A 24062-nucleotide genomic window follows, 5' to 3' on the forward strand; every position below is an offset into this window, starting at 1 on the left:
TTATAAGGTTGAAGATTCTTTTGAACCCTCAAACTGGCGCTCTTCAAAAAAGTCTCCGATGTAACATCAACCACTACCACTATCAAGATACAATTGACCATATGAATACCATAAGTACCATCATCAAGTTGATATGGAAAGAGATCGGTGTCTACATCTTAGGGTGTTCCTTCAATTTCAGCAACAATATTCACTCTTTGACTATTTAGACAAGTCTTTTGCAAAGTGTCCAATCTCTTGACAATTGTAACATTAAACCTATTGCCACTGGTCGTAGGTGCCTTCTCTTTGTTATCATAACGTGGAGGAAGTGAGGCACATGTAGGGGCTGCAGTGGTGGATTTAGTAGCTGGAAAATTCTTCTTGTTCTCCCCAAGTTGAAATCCAAACGGGTGCATCTAACTCTTTTGCACGGAGAGCTTTCTCGAAACAGTCTTGTATGTTGATTACATCTGTAACACCAATGGCCCCATTGATATCAGCCCTAATCCCAGTCGAAACTGAGATAGTACTTATGCGTTATTCTTTCTAATGCCAGTACGAGAAGAAAGAGAAGTGAACTACCTCCATGTACTTTGCAACTGACAAATTCCCTTGACAAAGAGAATTTAGCTTGTCCTGTAGTTAAGCTCTGAAAGTAGGTGGCAATCCTTAGCTCTTGCTTCATCTCCTCTTAGGTAATCGGCAGCTTCGGCGCTTTACCATGATCTTCAAGCTCTTGCTCATGGCTTCTCTACCACTCACGTGCTGAACCTACTAGCTTAGTGTGAGCTAGTTTCTTCCTCCTTTCCTCAGATAGATCAAAGCAATCGAAATAATCAACCAGTCTGCCAACTAGTCATAAAAGGTCATGCTTACCAATGTACTCCTTGAGTTCAAGATTGCTTTTTGTGAATCACCAGTGTGTCAATGAAGTGTAGGCCGATCAGCATTAAAGTATCTTCTCATGTGCTCTTCAAAAGGTGGTTGCATGCTTGCACTGTGGTTACTCTCTGTGGACCCCTAACTGCGGGCCTTCGAATGTCCTTAAGCTTTAGACTCTGCTGATTTCCCAATTGATTCTCAGGTGGGGTATGAGTATCATGTGTTGGATTCCAAGACTCCATTACTAGCAACCTATCAGTTAGAATATAGAGATTGAAAGAGGACAAGAGAACAAGAGAGTGGAAGGTTGTGTGTTAAAGAATGATATCTAGGAAGAAGAAGAAACAATGGTAGAATGTTGTGTGGTAAAGAATGATCTCTGCCATACCTATGTTGCTTCACTAATAAGATGTAAGGAATTATATAGACTCCCTAGGGAAGTAAAAGGTAAAAAAGAGAAAATACAATATGAGACAACAAGATAAACCTGTTCCTAAAGTACACTTATTACATAAACTCTTAGCACTTTCATCTATGCTCTTCTGACTTGCACTCAACTGTTAAAACATCTCCAATACTGTAGTCATCAGATCAGGTGGATTTGGAAGCCTTGATGGATGATTTTCTGCCATGCTCTGATACTACTTAATGTAGAACTGAATTGAATTACTCAAACAGTCCCAAAACACAAGACCTTATATCAGGGAATTATCCAGACTCAAGGGAAAACAGTACTGAGACCAAAACAGGGACTCAACAAGGCATATAACTGAAGTTAAGTGTGCGAAAGGAAAGGGAATAGTAACAACTATTGATAATCAGAACCTATGTAAGAAATCAAAGCACCAAAAAGTAGGACTAAACAGCAGGACGGAATAACATCAAAGCAGAATATAGAATAGAATAACAGGATTAGAAACTGAATATATATTGAAAATAGGTCTGGACATATAATAAGTTAGTACCATAGGTCAATACACAAACAACACAAGAATACTCATAGAAGAAGAGCATCAATAGTAGTAGCTAATTATCAAAATCATGGGCTATAATGCTTGCCATGAGTTGCTTTTATATATAAATGTTTGAAAGAGAGCTTGGAAATCAATTAGGAATGTCCCAACTCCCAACCAATTCTAAGCTTTGGATACAAAACACAATCAGAATCAAATCTAATGTGGACTTCACTAACTACACTTTGCTTGCCTGCAACAACTTAAATTGGATACTCTCTCAATATATATATATATATATATAGATAAATTTAACAATTGTGTATGAACTTTTAATGTCAGGTCAAAATACCGACGGCGCATATTGGGAAGAGCATGATCTAGTTCGATACATGTGTAACATGTATTTCCACAATTTGGAAGACGTAAGTGTTTAGCTTTCAGTTAAAATTTTTAATTATTATTATTTTAAGATTTTTTATTTTTTTTTTACTAATAATGGTTCATTTACTTTTACAGCACGATGAACTCGATAAAGTGTTTGCCAGTTCATTTCCTGGGTTCCTTTCTGTACTTTATAGATCAACTGGTGTTCTTAAAGCAGGTTTGTGTCTAACTTTAGTAGTATCATTTTGTATGCTATGGTTAAGAAAAGTTCAGATAGTTAAATCGAGGCCTCTGACAATTTTCCTTTATTTTTTCCTTGGGTGGGGGGGGGTTTAATGTAGACCGGCACCCAAGTAGTCAACTAGGAATCAATCCCATAATAGGATCACCCATTATTAACATCAGTACAATAGATCATCAGTTCTAGCAACAGAAAATTAATACCACCCTTGACGGTAGCTAATAACAGAAGATTTTGACACTGCCAAATAACTGCAGACCTGTAACACCCCCTATATGTCACCCCAACAGAAAATTAAATTAACTGAATGCCCTCACCAACTGCAGATCAGATTGAGTACACAAAACTCAGAAAACCACTGGATACAAAATTATTAACTTGCCAAGTCTGATGGGGCAATCAATCCAGTCGAGCATAGGGTTCATAACATGGATTGGCCCTTCAAAATTTCAGCCAGTTTTCCAGCTATGAAAAAAATAAATTACATGAACTCAGAATTAATAAGTGGAACTTGACTTAGCAACTAGAGTCCTCTGATGAGAAGATCCTTAAGGTTGAAGGTTGATCACTTAGGGAGGATGGTCAGTTCAAATATTCAGATATTGACAAACCCAGCATTTGGATTAGGCTGACATTAATATCAAAGGAAAGAACCAAGAAGGGTAATACTTGGTCACAATGTGGACTTAAACCAAAAGCCTGATCTGGGGTTGCTGATGCTTGAAGTTTGCTGCATTATAATTACCAATACGGTAACCACAAGAATGGAGCTGAATACAAGTACCCAACCTGATGTAGATCGCAGGAAAAAGCCCAAATCAGTCCAGAATTGCTGTGGGAGACGCCTGGTCAGGTGTGGCCTGGTTCTTGATTGGATAAGGAAGCCAAGGCAGTTTGTGTGGAGATGATCTTTAGAGATAAATTTTCGAGATTTTCCTTGCCTATTTGACTTGCTGATTTGAAGGAGTATTAACTCCAGAATAAGGAAGGAATAGGCAGAATAGCAGCTGTATGGAGCCAGTTTCCGTGTGAAGGGGAATAGCAGCTGTTTACATCTTTATCTACTTCTTATTCCTAGAGTGATGGTTGAAGTTCGATAAATAAAATATGGCTTTATGATGGGACTGTAGTCTGTGAGAGGCAGACCTGTGGGATGCAGCCTGCAGGAACCCTAGCGGGAGGCTAGGTTGGAGTCATATAAGAGGCCTACTCTGCAGTTCAAGTGGGAGGCTTGAACATATCTTTTCCTTTTGTTTTCTGTCTTCTTCTTCTTCTTTTATTTTATTCAACCTGTTCTGTCAGTTTTCAACAAGGAGTCTCGAGTTGTACCTCTGAGTTTTCCAAGTAATATCAGTTCTGTTTTAATTTTTATTTATTATTTATTTATTTATTTTTGCTTGGAGATTAAATTATATTAAGAGAAAAAAAAGAACAAATTTACAAACCAAAAATAAAGCTGGGCATTCCCAGCAAAAAAAAAAAAAACCTGAAAGAGATGAGCCCCCTCCTTCGGCATTGCCATCAGCATGGACTTAACTACTATCTCATGAATCGAAATCTAGTCTGTGAAGAAGGGTCAATCACCAGCTCCTAATTAATATGGGAAGGAAAAGCAGCCACCACCTCCGTAGTGCTTGTTTTTGCAGCACCCTTCGCGAAGTAGTCTGCAGTAGGGTTCGCCTACCTGAAGTGAGTGATTTTCCACATGATACGCACAAATTGACCATCCAGCAAGATGTGGACACGTGGAATCCAACTACGCACCCAACAGGAGAAATTCGAAAGATCACACAAAGCCGAGGATCTCCGAATCCAAGATAATGAGGGGACTCGAGTCTTCCTCCAGCGATGGAGTCATAATAGGACTATCCGCCTGAAGAGGGATAATCCCTGAAAAAGGGAATATTCCTCGTAGAAAGGGGAAACTTGCAAGATGGAGTCCTCCAAAACCTCCACAAGCCCCTCAGAAGCAGATGGACGTCTCCTAGTAGGACTCTATAGGATCCGATCCTATAAAAAGAACCAAGAGGATAGCTAAAAGTAAGTTCACTGACTCGCCCTTGCTCTTTGAAATACTGTTGCATTGCTGCACGGGTCTCTAACTTGGGCGTTGGAGGATTGATCACTTAGGGAGGATGGGGAAATGGATCCTTAAGTTAAGTGGGGCCTTACCAAAGTGTTTTCATTGTGTGGGCCCCACCTCTTGGTACATTTCAGTAATAAGGTTCGGGGAAATTCTCTTCAATGGTAGAGTACATACCTTAACTCTTCCAATGGTTTGTAGTCCTTCCATGTAATGAGCTGGGCAAATCCATAAGTTACTAGTGGTTGTCACCTGGTTGCAATCACCTATATCCAAAAGTTGAAATTAGCCCAGGTTTTTGGGCATGGGTATAACACCATACTTTTGTGGCTGTCTAATATTCCTGGTTTATCCTTGACAATGTTGTACCGCACTTCTTGATTTTCTTGAGCATCATCTCCTTCAGTAAAAGTAAGCAACCAAACTGAAGTAGATTGTGCTTTATTTGAAGATGAACATCCAACTTCAAACTCCACCTTCTCTCTAGAATTTTCCTAACATTCATCACAATGAACAAGAACTTCTTTCCTAGGATGTAGGGGTGTTAAACCCTAAACTGAATTGGTAAAACCACCCGGACCGAATCGAACCGATCCGAACCAAACCAAAACCTTATTGGTTCGGTTTTAGTTTGGAGTATTGCAACCCCAAAACCAAACCGAACTGCAGCAAAAATTGGATGAACTCGAAACCAAACCAAAACGGCTTAAAACCCAGACCAAAATCGAAATAAATCGGCAAGAAATCGAAACACTCCAAAATTCATTAAAAAAATCAAATTTTGCATAGTTGTGTATACATTTGTATCAAAATTCGAATCCAAACTGGACTACAAACCAAAACCAAACCGATTTAAGAAACCGAAGACAAACCGAAACCAAACCGCATCAAACCGAAACCAAATCAAAATCAAAATTTCCTTATTGGTTCGATTTCGGTTTCAGTCGTCCCACACCGAAACCAGCTCGACCCGGATCGAAACCGAGCTGGACCGACCCATTGACACTCCTATTAAGATGCAACATAGTAGATTCATCAAAACTAACAACTCTGTTGACTTTGGATTAGGACACCACAACCTGTATCCTTACCTAAGAAAAATGCATTTTTTGGCCCTAGGTTCCAACTTTCCTCTATTCACATGTGAAGTAGGACATCCAAATACTTTTAAATTGGAGTAGCCTGCAGGCTTACCTGACCAAACTTCCTCTGGAGTCTTACACTTAATAGTTGTGTAAGGAGATTGATTCACCAATAAGGTTGTTGTAGTAACTATTTCTGCCCAAAACTCCTTACCAATCTTGATTCGATAACATACACTTTGCCTTTTCTAACAAGGTTCTATTCATATGCTCTGCCACTCCCTTTTGCTGGGGGTGTTTTAACTGTGTGGTGTCTTGCAATACCTTCATTTTCACAGAACTCATTAAAGTTACCTTCACAGAACTCTAGGCCGTTATCGGTTCTCAACCTCTTAATTTGTTTCTGATCTGTTTCTCAAGTAAATTCTTCCACTATTTAAAAGTGACAAATACTTGATTTTTGTGATTGAAGAAATAGACATATACCTTCCTAGGGAAATCATCAATGAAAGTAAGCAAGTACCTTGCTCCAGCTCCCTTTGAAGCAACCCTAGAGGGCTCCCATAGGTCTGAATGAATGCAGTCCAAAGTTCCCTTGGTCCTGTGAGTAGCAATGAAACTGACTCTCCTCTGCTTCCCAAAAACACAATGCTCACAGAGCTCCATTTTTCTTGTACTCTGACCATATAACAAACCCCTTTTACTTGATGCCATTCCTCTTTCACTCATATGGCTTGATCTCATGTGTCATAAATTTGTGACACCAGATAAAGACATAGATGATGAAGTTGCTATAACAGAGCCAGTGACTGTAGTACCCTACAACACATACAAATTGCCAACCTTAATTTCTTTCATCAACAAAAGAACACCCCTATTGATCTTTATGACTCCACTTTCAACTGTATACTTGCACCCATTGGAATTAAAAGTTCCTAAACTAATGAGATTCTTCTTTAAATCAGGGACATGGTTGGACTCCTATTGATGTTGTCCAAGGGTCTTCCTCCTTTCTAGTTCCTCCATAGATATTTTGGTGTGCATGTTATCCTCAAGATCATCGCTCTTCAAGGAAATTGAAACCCCAGAGCCTTAAATGTATCTTTTTAGGATACTCTCCAATAAAGAAGGGATATAAATGTTACCATCCTCCTACTAGGCATACTATGGTAACCATGGATGATATGTTTCATGAATGGGTGGGCTACTACTACTCGCCACCTCTTCAGGGGGAGTCTGGTATTAATAGTAAAGATGTGACTGTGACCCTATTGCTCCACAAGTGTATCCTCCTTCCTCTAATAGTGCTCCACGAGTGTGTTATCCTTTGATAGTCCTCCTGTTTAGGAAGAGAGTGTGGTAGGGACTATTGTTCCACCTCAGGGGGAGATGACTCCACTTTAGAAGATTATTGGTGAATTTCAGAGGAAAATTGATGATTCAAACATTTCGGTCTATCGTAGGGGCTACATCAGAAATAAGCAACTCCATACCACAACACCTCTGCACATCCCATTGCTTGCCTTGGATCGAGAGCCTATTCCAGAGCCTAACACTTCATCAGGTATAATCTCTTCTCTTGAGAAAGCTATTGCTTTTAGGCAAGGCACTAGAACTTGTACCCAACATCCCATATCCCATGTTTCTTATGCTTCACTTTCTCCCCCCTATCGTGCTTTTGTGTATTCTCTTTCTTTTGTTCGTATTCTCTATAATTGGTAGGAAGCTTTTGTAGATGGAAAATGGAAGGTAGCAATGGTGGAAGAAATAGACGCCCTAAATAATGCTACATGGGAATTTGTGGTTCTTCCTCCCAGGAAAAGACCAGTTGGTTGTAAGTAGATGTTTGTGGTTAAACAAAAGATAAATGGCAAACTGGACAGGTACGAAGCAAGGTTGTGGCTAAAGGGTTCACTCAGACATATGTGATTGGCAACAGGAGATGTTTGCTCCAGTTGCTAAACTGACAACCGTAAGGGTATTGTTCTCGTGTGCCATAAATCTGGGATGGGATCTCTAACAACTTGATGTGAAAAATACTTTCCTTCATGGAGTGCTCGAGAAAGAAGTTTACATGGATATTTCAATAGGATTCTCTAGTCATGGGACTTATGGCAAGGTATGCAAGTTAAAGCGTGCTCTCTATGGTTGAAGCAGTCACCTAGAGCATGGTTTAAAAGATTTCACAAAGCAATGACTTCTGTGGGATATAAGAAGAGCAATGATGACCGCAAATTGTTCATAAAAGGATTTGGTGATAAGACCACCGTGCTTATTATCTGTGGATGACATTGTGGTGATAGGAAATAATAGTGCTGAGATTTGTTGTCTCTAGGGTTTTTTGGCTGTGAGTTTGAAATAAAGGATCTTGGAGGCTTAAGGTACTTTTTTGGGATTAAAGTTGCTCGGTTTTCAAAAGGCATATTTCTCTCCCAGTGGAAGTACCCCATGAAAGTTTAAATAGTTTAAAGTCCGCAGATCAAGCAAGGAATAGAAAACCAACTATCCTTTCCTCTCCTTATGTAAAGCTAGTAGCAGAGATTGTGGTTCCATCCGCGAATTTAGATGCATCCCATACACTACCCCAATCAGAATCAATTCCAACAATATAGCTCGTTGTAAGGTCCATAGTCTTTATAACGAACACTTAGTCCAATGTACATCCTCGATCTATTGTCTAAGACTGGTTTATTGGGTTGCCATCCTTCTGATACTCCTATGAAGCTAGTACCCAACTCAAGGAAAAAGAGGGTGAACCTGTTGACAAAGGGCGTTATCAGTGGTTGGTAGGAAAATTGATCTATATATTCCATACACGACCTAACATTGCTGTTGTTGTGAGCCAGTTCATACATGATCCAAGGAGGTTGTCTTGAGTATTCTATGATACCTAAAGTCAGCCAAGAAAATGGATCTTTTTATCTCCTCATAACCACTTTAGAGTTGAGGCCTATATTGATGTAGATTGGGCTCGATCTCCTGACAAAAAATCCATCTCTAGTTATTATACCTTTGTAGGTGGGAACCTTGTCACTTGACGCAGCAAGAAGTAAAATTTGGTGGCAAAATCCAGTGCTGAAGTAGAATTTTGTGCCATGGCACGAGATTTGTGAGTTGTTGTGGTTGCATAACTTACTAGACGATATTGGTGTTCATGTACGTCTCCCCATGATGCTCTGCTATGATGACAAGACAATTATTAGTATTGCCCACAACCTAGTACATCATGATCGTACCAAGCACGTGGAGATTGATAGACACTTCATCAAAGAGAAGTTAGATACTGGTTTAATTTGTGTTCCTTTTGTGAAGTCGGGTGATTAGTTGGTAGATGTGTTCACAAGTGATTAGGAGGAAAATTGTTTCATCCTTGTTTAGTCAAGTTGGGTATGTATGACATATGTGCTCTAAATTGAGGGTGAGTGTTGAAATATGTGCCACAGGAACATTCTAGAGCTTTCCCCTCCCGCCGACTCTAATTAACGAGAGTTGGCTAGGATGGGGCATACTAATAATTTTTGCTTTCTTTCCTCTATTATAAATAAAGGCTTGACTGACCTCTTTGGTCATTCAATCATACTACCCTAGTTTTGCTGTTAAGAGTTATCATCAAAATCAAACCCGGTGATAGGTGTAACCCCAACAGGAGGTTCCTTGGTAAGTTATTTCACCTTTCATTTGGCATGGATGTATGCCTTCCCAGCATGGGCCCACAACAGATAATTAGAAACTCCATTAAGTTTAATGGTTGTAATCTGAACCTGAACAGTATCGATTGGCGTTTTTGGATAGCCATCTTTAACACAAAAAGTGTGGGGAGTGATTGCTAAAAACAAGGGAGATACATCCAATCAGAAACTGGTATCGACATCAATCAATTGTATTAGATTAACTGATCCAAAAAACAGAAGTAAACCAATATCAAACATCAGGAGGAAGTAAACAGATAGACCAGCTGTTGCGTCAGAAAACTGTTCAGTGGCACAAATAGATCGAGATCTCGGAGCGTACTCCGGGGGAGGGGACTCGCTGACGCTCAAGTTAGTCTTCCTTGCAACAGTAATGAGTAGGGCGAGGAGAGAGTAGTAAAGTATGAAAAGTAGTGAAGTGTCTGTACCTTAGGGGTTTTTCCTTATTTATGATATAGGGTTCATGTAGACGGTTAGTTGCTCTCTTAGGTGACGAAAAGGTCGGGTCGTGGTTCTTCCTTGATCAATCTTCTTACTTGGCCGTGGGGAGTCTTCCATAAGTGGGTTACCCTCATTCTCACATTTAAGAGAGGTTGGGGTTGAGGACGAGCTCATCACGAACAGATGGTGGGGATTATGGGGACTCCACAATCTGACGTGCTTTTCCTTCCTCAGACAAGCTGTCTTGGACAGCCTGTATATTCCTTCATGCCACTTGTTGGCCATCTAATGGTATAATGTTTTTGGGTATATCACCAGCAATAGTGTTTTGGCAGATATATATGGGAATACTAACAATCAGTAACAGAGATTAAAACAAAAGGAAGAGATAAATCTCAACCCGAGGCTTGAGAAGGCAAATTGTAGGGTGATTTGATCAGCTCTAATCACCAAGTATGCAGCCTTTTATGAGAGTCCAACTGGACCCTGAAAGATGGAAGCAAACAGTAGAGAAGAAGACCCCCCCCCCCAAAAAAATTGTCCAATCTGATAGAAGAAAAAAACTGCAGAAAATAGAGTATCGCCCAACATTGGTTGAAATTCTTGACAAATTTTGTGGGCCTCATGTTGCTTCCTTGCTTGAAGTATATATATTAACTAGTTGAAATGTGTATAGTTTCTATGTTAGTAATAGCATCAGTTGCTAAGTCATTAAAAGCACAAGAGTTTATATTTTGATGTTATTTCTTTCTTTTTTTAAAATAAGTGCAACTAAATCTTCTAGGAAGTTACTATTTTGTTAAGTTGTAAGGCACTTAGTAGTTAAGACTCACCTTTTCTTGTATCACTCTTTTAATTTTATAAATACAAGAGTGGGCAACCATCCCCATGATTTTGGCCATTGGTCTTTCATGTGTTCTCTATGGATGCATGCTACTGCAGTGAACCAACAGCAACCCTAGATGGTGACTTCTAGGTTGGGTAGTGGTGCAGCTCCCATAGGCTTTGGTGTTGAAGCCAAGTCATATCCCCCTTTTCCTTCCTTCTTTCCATCTTCTTCCTTTATTTCTCTATTTTCCTTGCATATTCCTTGCTATCGTGGGAAATTTTTTACTGTTATTAGGTCTCATGGGTTAAAGTATCTCCAATAATACAATACCCTCTGATATGTATCTTAAATTTAGTCGATCGATACCGTTGCTTTAATCTTTGATCATTAGCATATCTTAGCGTATCTCTAATATGATACATATCTTAAATTTAACTGACCAATGCTGATACTTTAATCTTGTTAGGACTGCCATTTGAATACTGAAGGTGTACATCAGCTCTCCTATATTTCTACTAAGGTAGTCTTTTATGCTGGTTCAACTTTTTCTGTCGGATATACTCAAGTACAGCAAGCTACAGTTTTTCTTTCTCCTTCTATTTGGGACACTACTACAGCAGGAATAGACCAGCGTTCAACTAGTTTTTAAGCCCCATCAGTTGAATGGTTATTAGAGTTATTGACTCTTCTCTATTCTTTCCTTTAGTTTCCTAACCCTGGGATACAGTGATTGTGTCCTACCATATTTTTAGTTCATTAAATCTTGATTTATCTAGAACTCATCAGTTTATCAGTTAGTTATTGAATCCAACACAAAATGAATCCTTAAATGGGGGCAACCCTTAATTTGTATGATGATTAGTTCTTTGCGGAAAAAGGTTAAGAGGAAATTATTATTGTTTTTTTCTTTCTTTCTCTGCTTCTCTTTTGTTGTCATTTAATGTTGAATCCTCATATTTATGTCTCTATTATATTCACTGACTGATGTCCAATACTAAATGATTTTCAGCACCCAAGAAGAACCGATCATCGCGTACGAATCATCCGACTGTCCAAACGAGAAGAAGGTGAACAAAAGTCAATGTGAGAGGGAGAGATTGCTTTTTTCCTTTCTCTCTTCCAACTTGCACATGTCTGTCCTTAATGCCCTTCTGGGGTTTCCTCGATTGAGTAACAGGAATTCGGTCTTTAATGTCAATTTCGAGTTCTTTTCTAGAGTGTGTAAAAGATAAAACATGACATTCAATCAGGCTGGTCTTGTTCCCAAATGTTTTCTAATGACTTTTACTCAATTTATGACTGAAGACATGCTCCATGCTTCGTAAAGCTTTGGTGAGAAGCATTCATATAAATCTGCTTCTACTTTACATTGATTCTGTTCATTTAATTATGTCTTTTTTATTCTATTGGATTAACTAAGGTTTAATTAGTTTCAGTTTGGTTTAATAGACTCGTCTTAATTTAATCTGGGTTTAATAAGATGTAACTAAGTTTAATTGGTTCATTTAGAAGTAGATTTGATTTGGTTTAGTTTTTCTATTAATTGCTTTTGTTCTTTAGATCTAGACCCTTAGATTAGGATCCAAGAACCCTAATCCTTTCTCCCCCATCTCTATCTTTTCTTCTTTTCTTCTCCCAACCACCAGCCACCCTCTCCTTCTTCTTCCATGGCTGAAACACTACCAGCCACCCCCTCCTCCTTCCAAACCTGAAACCTTTCCTTCTTCTCCCTTCTTACCTCCCTTTGCTGAAACCGAATTCCACCATCTTCTTTCCTTCACTTGGCCACACCATTCATGTCTAGACCAGCAGCCACCCACATCCTCTTCACTTCTCTCTTTCATTCTTCCCTCTCTGTTTGTATATGACCCTTTCCTTATTCCTTTCTTCCTGCTGAAACCTGACCTGAAACCCATTCTTTTCCATCACCCTCTTCTTCCTCAAACCATCCTCTCCCTTCTTCTTCCTTTCCTTTTGCTGAAACCAGAAACATACTGCCCACTCCTCTTACCCTTCTAACTCTCTACTCTCCATTTCCAGCAGAACCTAACCATCGAATTACCTCCCACTCTCCTTTATCCCTTTTCTAGTCTATTAGTTGATTGCTCTGATTTCTGCTGTGAGTATTTATGAAGCCGGATTTCTAGAAGCAGCAGTAGATTCCGAAACAATAAAGCCTCATGATACTTGTGTTGTTGATATTGCATGTATGCAAATGGGTGGCTTTCTTGGTTCCCTTTCATCTCCATCATCCATTGAACTCGTGCTACAGCCGCTGAATGTGTTCTTCAGAGGACAAATGTTGGCCCAACACTAATCGAAGAGGTGTTCTTTGGAAATGCTTTTAATGCAAATTCAGAATTTTGGCTCCTGCAGGCCCAATGCACCACCAGTCTGAGCTATTTGAACGGGTCCAATAAAACCTGCAACTCACTCACTTTCTCCTCCATAACCTTTCTTCCCCATTTCTCTTTGCTGAACCTCAAATCTGAACTCCATTCTCTCTTCTTCTCTCCACCATCTTCAACCCTCCCTACTCCATGGCCGAACCATCTTACCCATCTCCATTTTCCTTTCTCTTTTTCCTGAAATCCATTTCCAACCAATCTCCATTTCTCTTTCTTTCTTTGGATTTTTATTTTGTTTTATTAATCCCGGTCTATTTCTTTTTTCTTTTTCCTCTTTTCCTTTTAGACTTAAGTTTCATTCTCAGTTTTGGCTGAGTGCATAAAAATGGCAAGCAGGTTCATGGGACATAGTTTAGGACGGGCGTGGCTGGCCCCTCAAACCGGCTCGTTGCATTAAGTGCGTATTAGGGATTCGGGTTTTCCTGCTATTTCCTATCTTTTGGGCTCCAACCCTTACTCGTATTAGTGTAATACTAATTTAGATTGATTAAAGTAATGTAGTTAACCTAATTAGCCATTTCAATTATCGTTTATTTATCTACATTTAGTTTATTTAGCTATTTTAAATTACTGTAATTGGCTTCTTCATTCAGTTCACTTTATTAAATTTGTATAATTACTAATCTGCTTCCATCTAGTGGATGTTCATTTCAATCAATCAATTAATTATTTACTTGGAGCAGCATTAATTAGTTAAAAACATCTCATCTCACTAGTCTACATAGGATTTTTGTAGCATCTTTAATACATCCCCTAAGTTAGATCAAAACATTTGTAACTAGCATAATTAGGCTTTATAAATTGCTTTAGTTTAATCTGTTTGAACTAGATTCATTAGGCCATTAAAATGCATTCACTTAAGGTAACTACTTGTGCTAAAAATGAATACTAAGCACTTGAATGATCAAATAATCAAAACACAAAATCAATGGCATCAATGATGAAAAAGAGAATCATTTACCAGCCTAAGAAACATGATATCAAGCATGTTAAAAATCATGCCCATCTCAGCCTATCAAAGTTCTTAGAGAATCAACTTACCAGCCTAAGTATAAATTTGGATTGACCATCAATGGAGCCTCAAGTTGGCTGCTGCTGGGAGCTACCAGACTTCCTTTGAAATCCAATAGCATATCCTGCACCTACATTTCCATATGGATTCCCCACAAAACCATAACCAGCATAAGGAAGGTAATTTGGAAACATAGAGAATAACCATGAGTCAAGAAGAAATCTAGCATACAAGGGGCAAGTTGAAAACCTCATAATATACAGTTGGCATGGAAACTTTTTTCTCATTTTACAAAATCAACAACAAAAGAATACTAATTAAGCCAAGCAAATATTGAATACAATTGGTGCTCATCAGCTTTAGAGACCTATATTAATCATATGAAATGCAGACCAATAGTATACTAGACATAATAGAATATGAACACAAATAAAAAATAGAACCACATTCTCCATTGTAATGGAATTGTTTGAACATAGAAGCTCCACTAATGCTACCTTATATTTCCTCTGTCCTTAGAACAATAGGTGATATCTTTTCAGCCATCTCCATCACTCCAAAAGTACCTTGTCATAGAAAAATCAAGTAATGTTATTAAAGATATTTGTAGAAGACGGTAATCTCAGCATAACAGAGAGTTGTAGTCTTCCAGTCTGCGAAGTGCAAAGAAAGGCAACAGTATAATAGGTCCAGCCCTTTCATTCACAAACTACACAGCACACCACACCTAATATCATGGTGAACTACTGGCTGGTTTCGAGTCTTCCGCCTTCGCTTTAGTTGGGGCCAATGGAGAGAGAGACCCCTTGTTTCTGAGTTCGTTGATACTCTGCTCCAACTTATCTATTCTCTGACCCATATCATCAAGTATATCACAATTAGAGAAGCCAATATCCTGTGACAGATGGACTACTGAAACCAAGCAGACCAAAATCAATACATTTTTTTTTACTCTATTGGTGAACAAATTACGAATTTCCATCCAAGATGCAGTCACCGGCGGAATGTGCCAACTAAGCACGAGCTCTATTTTAGGCTACTCCACATAATGTTGGAATAAAGGAGTGGAAAATTTTCTCAGTTCTTTTTTTCAAAAAACTTTATGAACTACATGAACGGTATTACTTTAAATATTCTCTAGCAGATCTAAAAAAATATGGAAACCTGCGATATCAAAAAAAATATATATATATATATATATATATAAAGATGGACTACCAGCATGAAGGGTAATTTGACAAACCCCCGGCTCCCAAACCAATGATCCATGCATTAGGCTGGGGAACCATCTCTAATGGATGTTATGAGGCCATCCAATTAGTAGACCATCGTCAAAAACAGATACAATTACTTTAGATTTTCTTTCCTCAATTTGACACAACAAAAGGCCTAGTATGGTTCTCACAAAAACTGTCATATCAGCAGTGCTTTACTTTGAATCATCTGAATATTGACCATCCCACCAGAAGAAACAATAGCTCATACTTAAGCAATATGAATCTAATTTCTTCAAATCATTCCTATGCAGTCCTGTATCCACTTCCACCAAGAACACCTTCATGGGCTACCCCAACGCCCCCCCCCAAAAAAAAAAAAAAAAAAAGAAAAAAAAGCTGGGGTGGGGGTGTATTCAAAACATAATATGCTTATATGAAATCTAAACTCTTTGACTTAAAATGGAACTTCTTTTCCATGGGATAAGAGAATAAACCTGGTTTCAAAAAATGACTTAATTTATAGAGGTGATTGAAGGAAACCCAAGGCTCTAATTCCTAAAGGATGTAGTAACTATCAAGACAATGGTTAATTCTAAGACTAGGTATGATGTTGCCTCAAGGGTGATAAATTTCATACTACACTTAATGGTGGACACCTTGGTCACAACAAGACTCACAACTGAACATATTCTGGTATGGTTTCTAGAGATGAGTACACTGATCCGGTTCTTTTGTTCAGAAGCTCCAAACTTGATTTCTTCCAACCCTTATTTCATTCAAGTAATCTTACCCTTTTTTGTTTACAGGTTCAATCACATGACTTGAACATGTTCTTCATTTATTCTAATTTATTCTGTGGGTATGGGGATTCTTACCAAAACATGGCCAACTTTGTATGATTGATCTTGGCTTTATCATAGGAATTCTCTACCAAAACATACTAATTTATTGTTCCTTTTACAAAATTCCTCAGACTATGATTGATCTTGGCTTTACAATTTTGTATTCTGATCAAAATCCTTTGTAAGTTTCCTAAGAAATATGCAGTACTGGCATGGGGCATATACACTTCATCACAGACAAGGAAAAACAAAGGCACAAAAGCACAAACCAGGGGGACTTCATGACTCTTAACCACATGTTAGTTGGATATGGAGTTAGGATTACATTCTAAATGATTTTGCTGGGGCGGTTATGAGTAAATTTATCGGATATAATCAGAAAAACAGTAATTATGTTTCAATTTAGATGGATCACAAAACCTAAGAACCGGAAATCAAAATATCCGACTCCTTAAAAAATTCAATAACGTTGACCAATTGAACATAAATTTCATACAGCATACTTCAAAAATTTAGAATAACAAACCCTATGAGTACTATATTTTGGAATCATAAGAACCAGTCGAACAAACCATTCAGAAATTCAAATAACTCAAATGTGTAAACAGAGGAGCTCTTCAAGGCAAAAATGAGTGATCTCAGATTCCTACCAACGTTAACTTTTGAAATGTTCCCACCTTTCAAAAGAGATACACAGGCGCTAACAGGAAACCTCTTATTCGCGTCGCAATTAAGACAGAGAACCAGGTGCAAGACAGCCGATTTATTCTTCGATTTGCAGTGAAGAGATGAAAGACAAGCTGCAAACAACCTACGTCTTCTTCGTGCAGCAATGCACAGAATCAGAATCTCCGCTTCTTCGAGTAGTAGTTAAAAGAGAGAATCTCCGGTGAGCTTCTTCTCTCAGTAATAGGTTCTAGAATAGGAGAAATAGTTAAGTTCCCATGACAACTGTCAGCTATGTACTTCTTTACAACTGACACATTAGTATATACTCAATTTTTTAAAGTTTTGTATCTTACTTTGTACACGTATAGTTGTGTACATACTATATATCCTCAACGGTATGGATTTAATCTGCCTAATCCAACGAACAACATAGGCTAGCATACCTAATTCCTAGGTAATCTGCCAGCATTCCCAGCCTTTTCCCTATTTAAAAACAAGGTTGCAATTTTACAAATTAAGAGATGCGATGCGTAAAACTAGGGTCATTTGCCTTTCTAGAAAGCACAACTATTTTTTAATGGTTTCCTAGATGTTTCGTTCTTTTGTACATGCGAGTTTGCATATATATATATATATATATATGTGCAAATGCACGTGAGGTCAAATATTTGGTGGTAATATTCTGAGTCCATGAAAACGATTTAAAAATAGAAAAATAAACCAGTCCTAAGAAGCTAGTACATACATCAAAGCCAATATCTATCAACATCGAAGATCATTAATCGATATTTAATGAGCAAATAGTTTAATAAAAGTTATTTGACTAATTGATTTTACAATTGCAACTGAAGGGTTGGAGTCTTCTCCATTTTCATAGGGGGTGGCACTAGAATCCACATATCAGGAAGCCTTTAATATGACCTGTTATCATTTCAATATTTCATTAATAACATATACATCCAAGAAAAAAAAATAAAAGTGAAATACTATTTAATGAGCAAATAGTTTAATAAAAGTTATTTGGCTAATTGGTTTTACAATAGCAACTGAAGGGTTGGAGTTTTCTCCATTTTCATGGGGGTTGGCACCAAAATCCACATATCAGGAAACCTTTAATATGACCTGTTATAATTTCATTAAATAACATATACATCCAAGAAAAAAAATAAAAGTGAAATATTTTCATCCAAATTTACATTATAGCTATCACTTTTAAAACAATCCAGAAATCAAAACTTTCTAACAATATAAGTTGATTGCGTTTGTGTAGTTAGAGTTCATTAAATATAAGGAATCATTATCAAGGATGAGATTCAAAGCTCTTTCTTCGCTTTCCATGCATTTTATTTATCACACAAGAATTAAGGATTTTGAAGTCAATGTCACACCAAGTCAATACATGCTCTGCCATTTTCACCTCATCTAATGAACCAATGCAAGAGTTCTTCCGAACTTATAGTATCCTATGAACACATCATTTGCATTTCTGCTTCCTCCACCACTTCATTTTTCCATTGTTCTGTTGCAACCAAATGGTAATGTAACAAAAATCATTGAATAATCATAGGATAATGTACAATCAATATAATGGACTCGATCAAACACACAAGTATTAGTGATGCAGTTCAGTTTTGAATGCGTTTCATCTTGTTCAATATTAAATGCTTTGATAATCTTCAATGTATTTGAGGACCACTGCTAGATGAATCTCTATCATTATTGTTTAGTAGGCTTGGAACATATCACTGTTACAAACAATGCAAGAAGCAATTTGTAGATAATTTTCATAAGCCATTAAAAGGAAAAACAAGGAAGTAGCAACTAAGGCCTAAACCCAAATAATTACTTTTACTTATCTGATATGAAACATCAATTCTCATCCATGACTAAATGATGCGACTTCTCCTACAAAAGTAAGTATTTTTTATGTGGATGTTATGGAATTTTACCGTCATCTCTGGGACTAATGTATTGTTCTTATCATCCAGGGTCTTCCTTCAAGAGAAGAGTCATATTCTTTATGACAATCACCTGATCTAGATTGTTCAGACATTGGGCAGCTAAGTACTGGAGGCTTTGATAGGTTACAATGATTAAAGAGAATAGTCAACTAGCCCTGTTTGTTATCCATTTAATTGACTAATTCTTCCTACTACTTGAAAAGTGACTAAAGTAAAATATTTTTCAGAAATCACAAGCACCATATATGACTGCTGCCTTAATCTGAAAAACAATAGATTAGATTTCATCCATCCACCACCCAATAAAAAACAACAAAGAGCTATACCAATCAAAATCAAATTCACCAAATACCAAATCCATGAAGAATATACCAAACAGAACATGGAATGCCATTTAAAAAAATCTAAGCTACCTTTTTTTCTTTATGAAGTTTTAAGGAATGAAACAAAGATTATACCTTGAATGATAATTGAAGCTAAGGGAATCTGCTTTCATGTGAAACTAAATCGTGGAAAACCTCCTCCCAGATTAAAAATGGAAGGACCAAATAAAGGTTAGTGACTCAAAATAAAGTTATAGAAGAACAAAAAAGAGATAAGACTTAAGAGACTTCAACTACTAATAAGTCTCTCTCTTGAACGAACCAGAATCAATCACCAAAATATGACTAAATAAAACATATTTACGTCTATTTGTTTTGCTAAAAGATAATTTTATTAGAAAAGAGAAATACATCAAAACAAAAGGACACAGTAGACACCGCTAAGACAACTTATAAACTCCACTTTCGGCATAGCCATCAGCCAAGAGAGCAAGCAACGACCAAGCAGAGTCTAAATCTATGTCTGTCCATCGCATCATTCTCTAGATTAGTTAGGATATGACTTGGACAAACCACAGAAGTTCCTAAAATACTAGACGTAGCAGCCATTTTTGCCAAGTAATCTATAACAGTGTTAATTGAAGGATAAACCTAAACATCAAGGAAGCAAGCATTAATTTTTAATTTTTTTTTCTTATTCACGCTAATCTACGAAAACGAGGCGATATATAATTCAAATCTTTTATTTTTTTGGGGGAGGGGAGCTGGGAAGTCGCAGACATTGCTAACCATATCTGACGTATCAATAACACAAGCTCCAACCAAATCCAAAACCTTCTCAAAAGAATGCAAAGTTACTAACAATGGGGCTGATACGAGAACAGGCTGAGGAGTAGGTTGTGCCTGTCACATGACATAAGAAAACAAAAAATTGAATTAGGAATTCAAGCTTTGAAGCAAAAATAAACCACTTTTTGAGTTAATAGATCGGATAACTATCATTGCTTAACTTTTACCATCATGGTTGGAGTGGACATTATCAATTTGTGGCTTCAAGCTTCTTGGTTGCAGAACCCTGTAAGGCTAAAAAGTCTCTAACTTTCAAAAACAAATTAGGCAAGTAAAGAAGCTAAAAGGGAAACCAAGAAGTTGGAAGACATTGGAAAAAGTAAATCCAATCAAAAGTAGGAATTTTGGATGCAGATGATGAATATTAAAGAACAGACAGGTACATGGTGAGGTTGAAAATCATTTTTTTATTTTTCAATATTCAAAACTCAATAAGCAAGAAGTTGAGATGGACGAAGGGAACTTACCAACGAACCAACAATGGAGCCGATATGAGAACCGTAGTGAAGACGAGCAGAACCGTCCCTGTAAGCATGTGTTGCTAATTGCAGAGAACTCTATCCCTTCTAGAATTTATACCCTTCTTCTCCCTGTTATGCCATTTAACTTTGTTACCAAAATTTATATGAATCCTACTGCAATTATAACACAACCTTCACTTTATTTATGTCTTTTAACAATTTTAAAACTTTGCTCTTTAGAGAGAGAGATGAGGTGAGTCGGGTTGAGTTTCTTCCAGTTTTTGGAAATTGAGCCATAAATTACATGATTACCCACTTCTGGTTTCTCTTTATAAAATTACCCACCAAAAGTTTCAACTAATTACAAAATATCCAAAATTAGGTCTTCCTTTACAAAATTACCCACTTAAAGTTTAAGTTAACAAAAATACCTAAAATTGAGTTTGGATTTACAAAACTGCCCACTCAAAGTTTTAGTAATAATAAAATATATGATTATATGTGGAAGATGAAGAATCACTATTTTGGGTAGTTTTGTAAACTCAAACCTGATTTTGGATATTTTTGTTAACTGAAATTTTTGGTGAGTAGCTTTATAAATCCAAACCTAATTTTGGGCATTTTTGTTAACCAAAAATTTTTATAGGTATTTTGTAAAAAGAAACCCAAAAGTGGATAATCATATAATTTTTCCTATTTTTTTTGTGGTATACTTTCTAGACACAAAATTTTGGGAGAGAGAAGGAAAGAGGAGAAATTTTACCCCAACTCAAGTTCCTAAATTCTCTCTTTAAAAGCCATTCTACTCTATTATTGATTGGTGGGAGTGAGTTTGAGAGAAAGGAGGAAAGTAGAGAAATATGGCACATCTTAAGTTGAGAGAGAAAGAGGAGAGTATAAGTAGGCGATCGTGGACATTGGGAGAGAAAAGTGAGGGAAGTTTGAGAGAAAGAAGGAAAGTAAATAAAAAAGCAATAATAATTAAAAATAAATAAAAGATACCAATAATTTATTAAAAATATAAAAACAAAGAGGGGTAGAGAAGATAAAAGGAAAGTGCTTTTATATAAGGGTAATTTATAACGCCACCCCCTAGAGAATGCCAGTATTATAGGAACACCCCCTCTGTTTCACCAAATTAGACTCAGACCCCCTACCGTTAGTCACTGTTACAAAATATACAGAAAATACTGACATCAGCAGTTCAATTTTTTTGTAAATACCATTTTGCCCTTAAAAATAATAAAACACCGAAATTACCCTCATCAATTTCACCACAACCCTTCCCGCGACGGCAACCAGGCAGAAGAACATTCCCCAGGGCTTTTCAGATCGGCGGCTACAAACCCCCTTCCGACGACTAAGGCGGAAGAATGTTCCTGGGATCCTCAACTCTTGATGATGTTCTATATAAAAAATGGATGGATTTATCCATCTTTGATACCAATCAGCTCCTCGACGGCGATGGCGGCAACAAATATAACCACACCAGCGAAAGGACCACTGGCTAGAAAGTCGATCTGAGACATAACAGAGGAAGTTGGGAACATTAGCTAGGTTTGTAACCCACGGAAAGAAGAGGAAATCCTCGAGATCCTAAAGAGAGGACGAACTCCATTTCCAACACATAACACAATTTCAGTAGGGTATTTTGATTTTGATTTTGATTTCCTTTGTAAATTTCTGCAACTTGATTTGGGGATTTTGCTTAATTTTTCTTCTAGTTCTCCCTCTTTCCTCTCTTGTGTGTAAAGCATCTGTACAAGGAGGAGAAGAAGAAGAAGAAGAAGAAGAAGAAGAAGAAGAAGAAGAAGGGGCTCCCAGGTTACTTTCGGCAAGCAGAGGAGAGCGTTCGTCGACTTCGGAGGAAGAAGAAGACGGATCTAACTGTCCATGTCACACGCCGTTCGCACTGAACCGGGCCAGTGACCGGGTTAACACCGGTTAACCCAAACCTGCCAGAATCATCTGATACTATATTCCACCACAGCATACACACAACTAATAAAAGCTCATCAGATCAGCGGAAGACTAAGTTTTACCTGTGAATAATCCCATAATACTTGATACCTGACTTGTGATACAATAGTTATATACATGTGGGCCCGAAGGCATGATATTTACACAGTAAAAGTACAATTCACATATCAAGTGCATAAATGAAACCATCAAAATAATCAGAGTACATAGCTCGGCTCGGTATTAAAGGCTAAAGCACAACTTGGCATCAAGGGTTGAGCCCAGCTCGGCATCACATGGTAGAGCTCAGCTCAGCCTCAAAAGTGGAGCTCAGCTCGGCATCAGAACTGCGGTCCCGCAGCATAACTCTCGCACGAGCAGTCAGTGCCGTGCTCTAACTCCTCAGGGGCCCACCAGTCCTCTTCAGGAAACTCTACTGTGGGACCCACCCCGTGCTCTCAGATGTATGACCTGCAAAATCATCTAAAAAGGGATGCACATGTGGGATGAGCTCACTAGCTCAGCAAGTGGTAAGATGGACCATACAGCAGTCCACACATCAAAACACAATCATATGCACTACATGCCATGCTATACATTTTAAATCACATCCACCTAAGCAACATTACTAAGTCTTTGGTTTAGTGCTACTACAGCCACAGTGCGCTTATACTCCGGGTACGAGCCGTAAACTCCATCCAGCGATACGCCCATAGGGCTATCGGAGAAGGCCCACAGTGAGTACTCAGAAAAGGAAAAACAATGCCGTCCACCGGCTCTCAACAGAAATGTAAATGACTGAAATTAAAGGTGTTGACTCCAGCAATTTAAAGCAGTACGATTGGCCCTCTTGAATGTACCACCGGGGTTACCGACTGTCCTATTGACCCGCCGGGCGTTATGTCTAACGGCTACGGTGACCCGACAACCGCGGCCACTACTTCCCCCCAAATGGTAACCCAACACCTTAACCCCTGTTGGGAAGGGTCGTAGCACGGGAAGGTGAAATTCTAAACCGCATGCTCCTATATGACAATAGTACGATTGCATAGTGCCTCCGCGTCCCATACCACGGGCCACCAATGCACTCGTTTCCAAGCCGACTACGGCATCTAGTCTATTAATGCATCATGCACAATGATGTCAACATTCATCACATAAGCATCTCATCACTTGGCATTTAGAAAGTAAACATAGCACACATGCATAACAATGTGAGGATGACTAATCTACATAGCATATTCATGATGGCATGACTAGACTAGATACATTTAAATGAATGCCAAACAATACCTCAAAACAAAGCCAAACATCCTCTCCCCACTTACCTGTAGTGTACAAGGATTCCCGTTCGGTACGGGTGAGATCCGATACGAGACGCGAAGGATTTGGTGAACCTAACATGGTTGAGCGGGGTTACTATTTCACCGTTTTAGGATAAAAAATGAATGAGATCTGATGACAAAATCATGTTTAGAATGTTAAAAGAAGGTCACACATCCGATTTGGGTCCAATCGGACGTAGAAATCACCTTCGGGGCCTCACAGGTGGGTCAGACAGGTTGGCCCACCTGTTTGGACCGACAGGCAAGTTGGCCCGTCGGTTGGCCCGCCGGTCTGGCCCGCCGATTGGGCCAGGGGCCCTACTAAGACCGGTGGGCCAGCCTACCAGTCTGGCCCACCGGTTGTGCCCGATGGCCCTGCCCTCTCAGGTGGGTGCTCACAGGCGGGCCAGATGGCCCACCGGTCCTACCCACCGGTCTTGGCGGGAAAACTGCTGTTTCTTCCCAAC

The 24062-nt window shown here is 38.4% G+C and overlaps 1 protein-coding gene and 1 long non-coding RNA gene across 16 annotated transcripts in view; one reads left to right on the plus strand and one right to left on the minus strand.

Moving 5' to 3' along the window:
• LOC122088908 overlaps positions 1-11921 on the plus strand; it is a 32649-nt gene extending 20728 nt beyond the window's left edge. For all 12 annotated transcript variants that reach the window (XM_042658282.1, XM_042658284.1, XM_042658283.1 and 9 more), the window contains 3 exons: positions 2160-2242; positions 2337-2421; positions 11579-11921. In XM_042658282.1, the coding sequence (XP_042514216.1) occupies positions 2160-2242; positions 2337-2421; positions 11579-11640 (230 nt within the window). In that variant the 3' untranslated portion in view covers positions 11641-11921. The remainder of the gene's footprint in view (positions 1-2159; positions 2243-2336; positions 2422-11578) is intronic.
• Positions 94-17263, minus strand: LOC122088911. Of its 4 annotated transcripts, none has more exons than XR_006143187.1 (4): positions 16726-17263; positions 14487-14832; positions 14019-14119; positions 94-1116 (listed from the first exon to the last, which is right to left on the minus strand). It is a non-coding gene; the product is annotated as an uncharacterized LOC122088911 (long non-coding RNA). The 4 variants fall into 4 exon arrangements; XR_006143186.1 differs by having other exon boundaries at positions 14487-14839; positions 16726-17253; XR_006143188.1 differs by lacking the exon at positions 16726-17263 and having other exon boundaries at positions 14487-14555; positions 14717-15582.
• Positions 17264-24062: the final 6799 nt, after the last annotated feature.

Source organism: Macadamia integrifolia, chromosome 9 (genome assembly GCF_013358625.1).
Source record: "Macadamia integrifolia cultivar HAES 741 chromosome 9, SCU_Mint_v3, whole genome shotgun sequence".
Taxonomy (NCBI): Eukaryota; Viridiplantae; Streptophyta; class Magnoliopsida; order Proteales; family Proteaceae; genus Macadamia; species Macadamia integrifolia.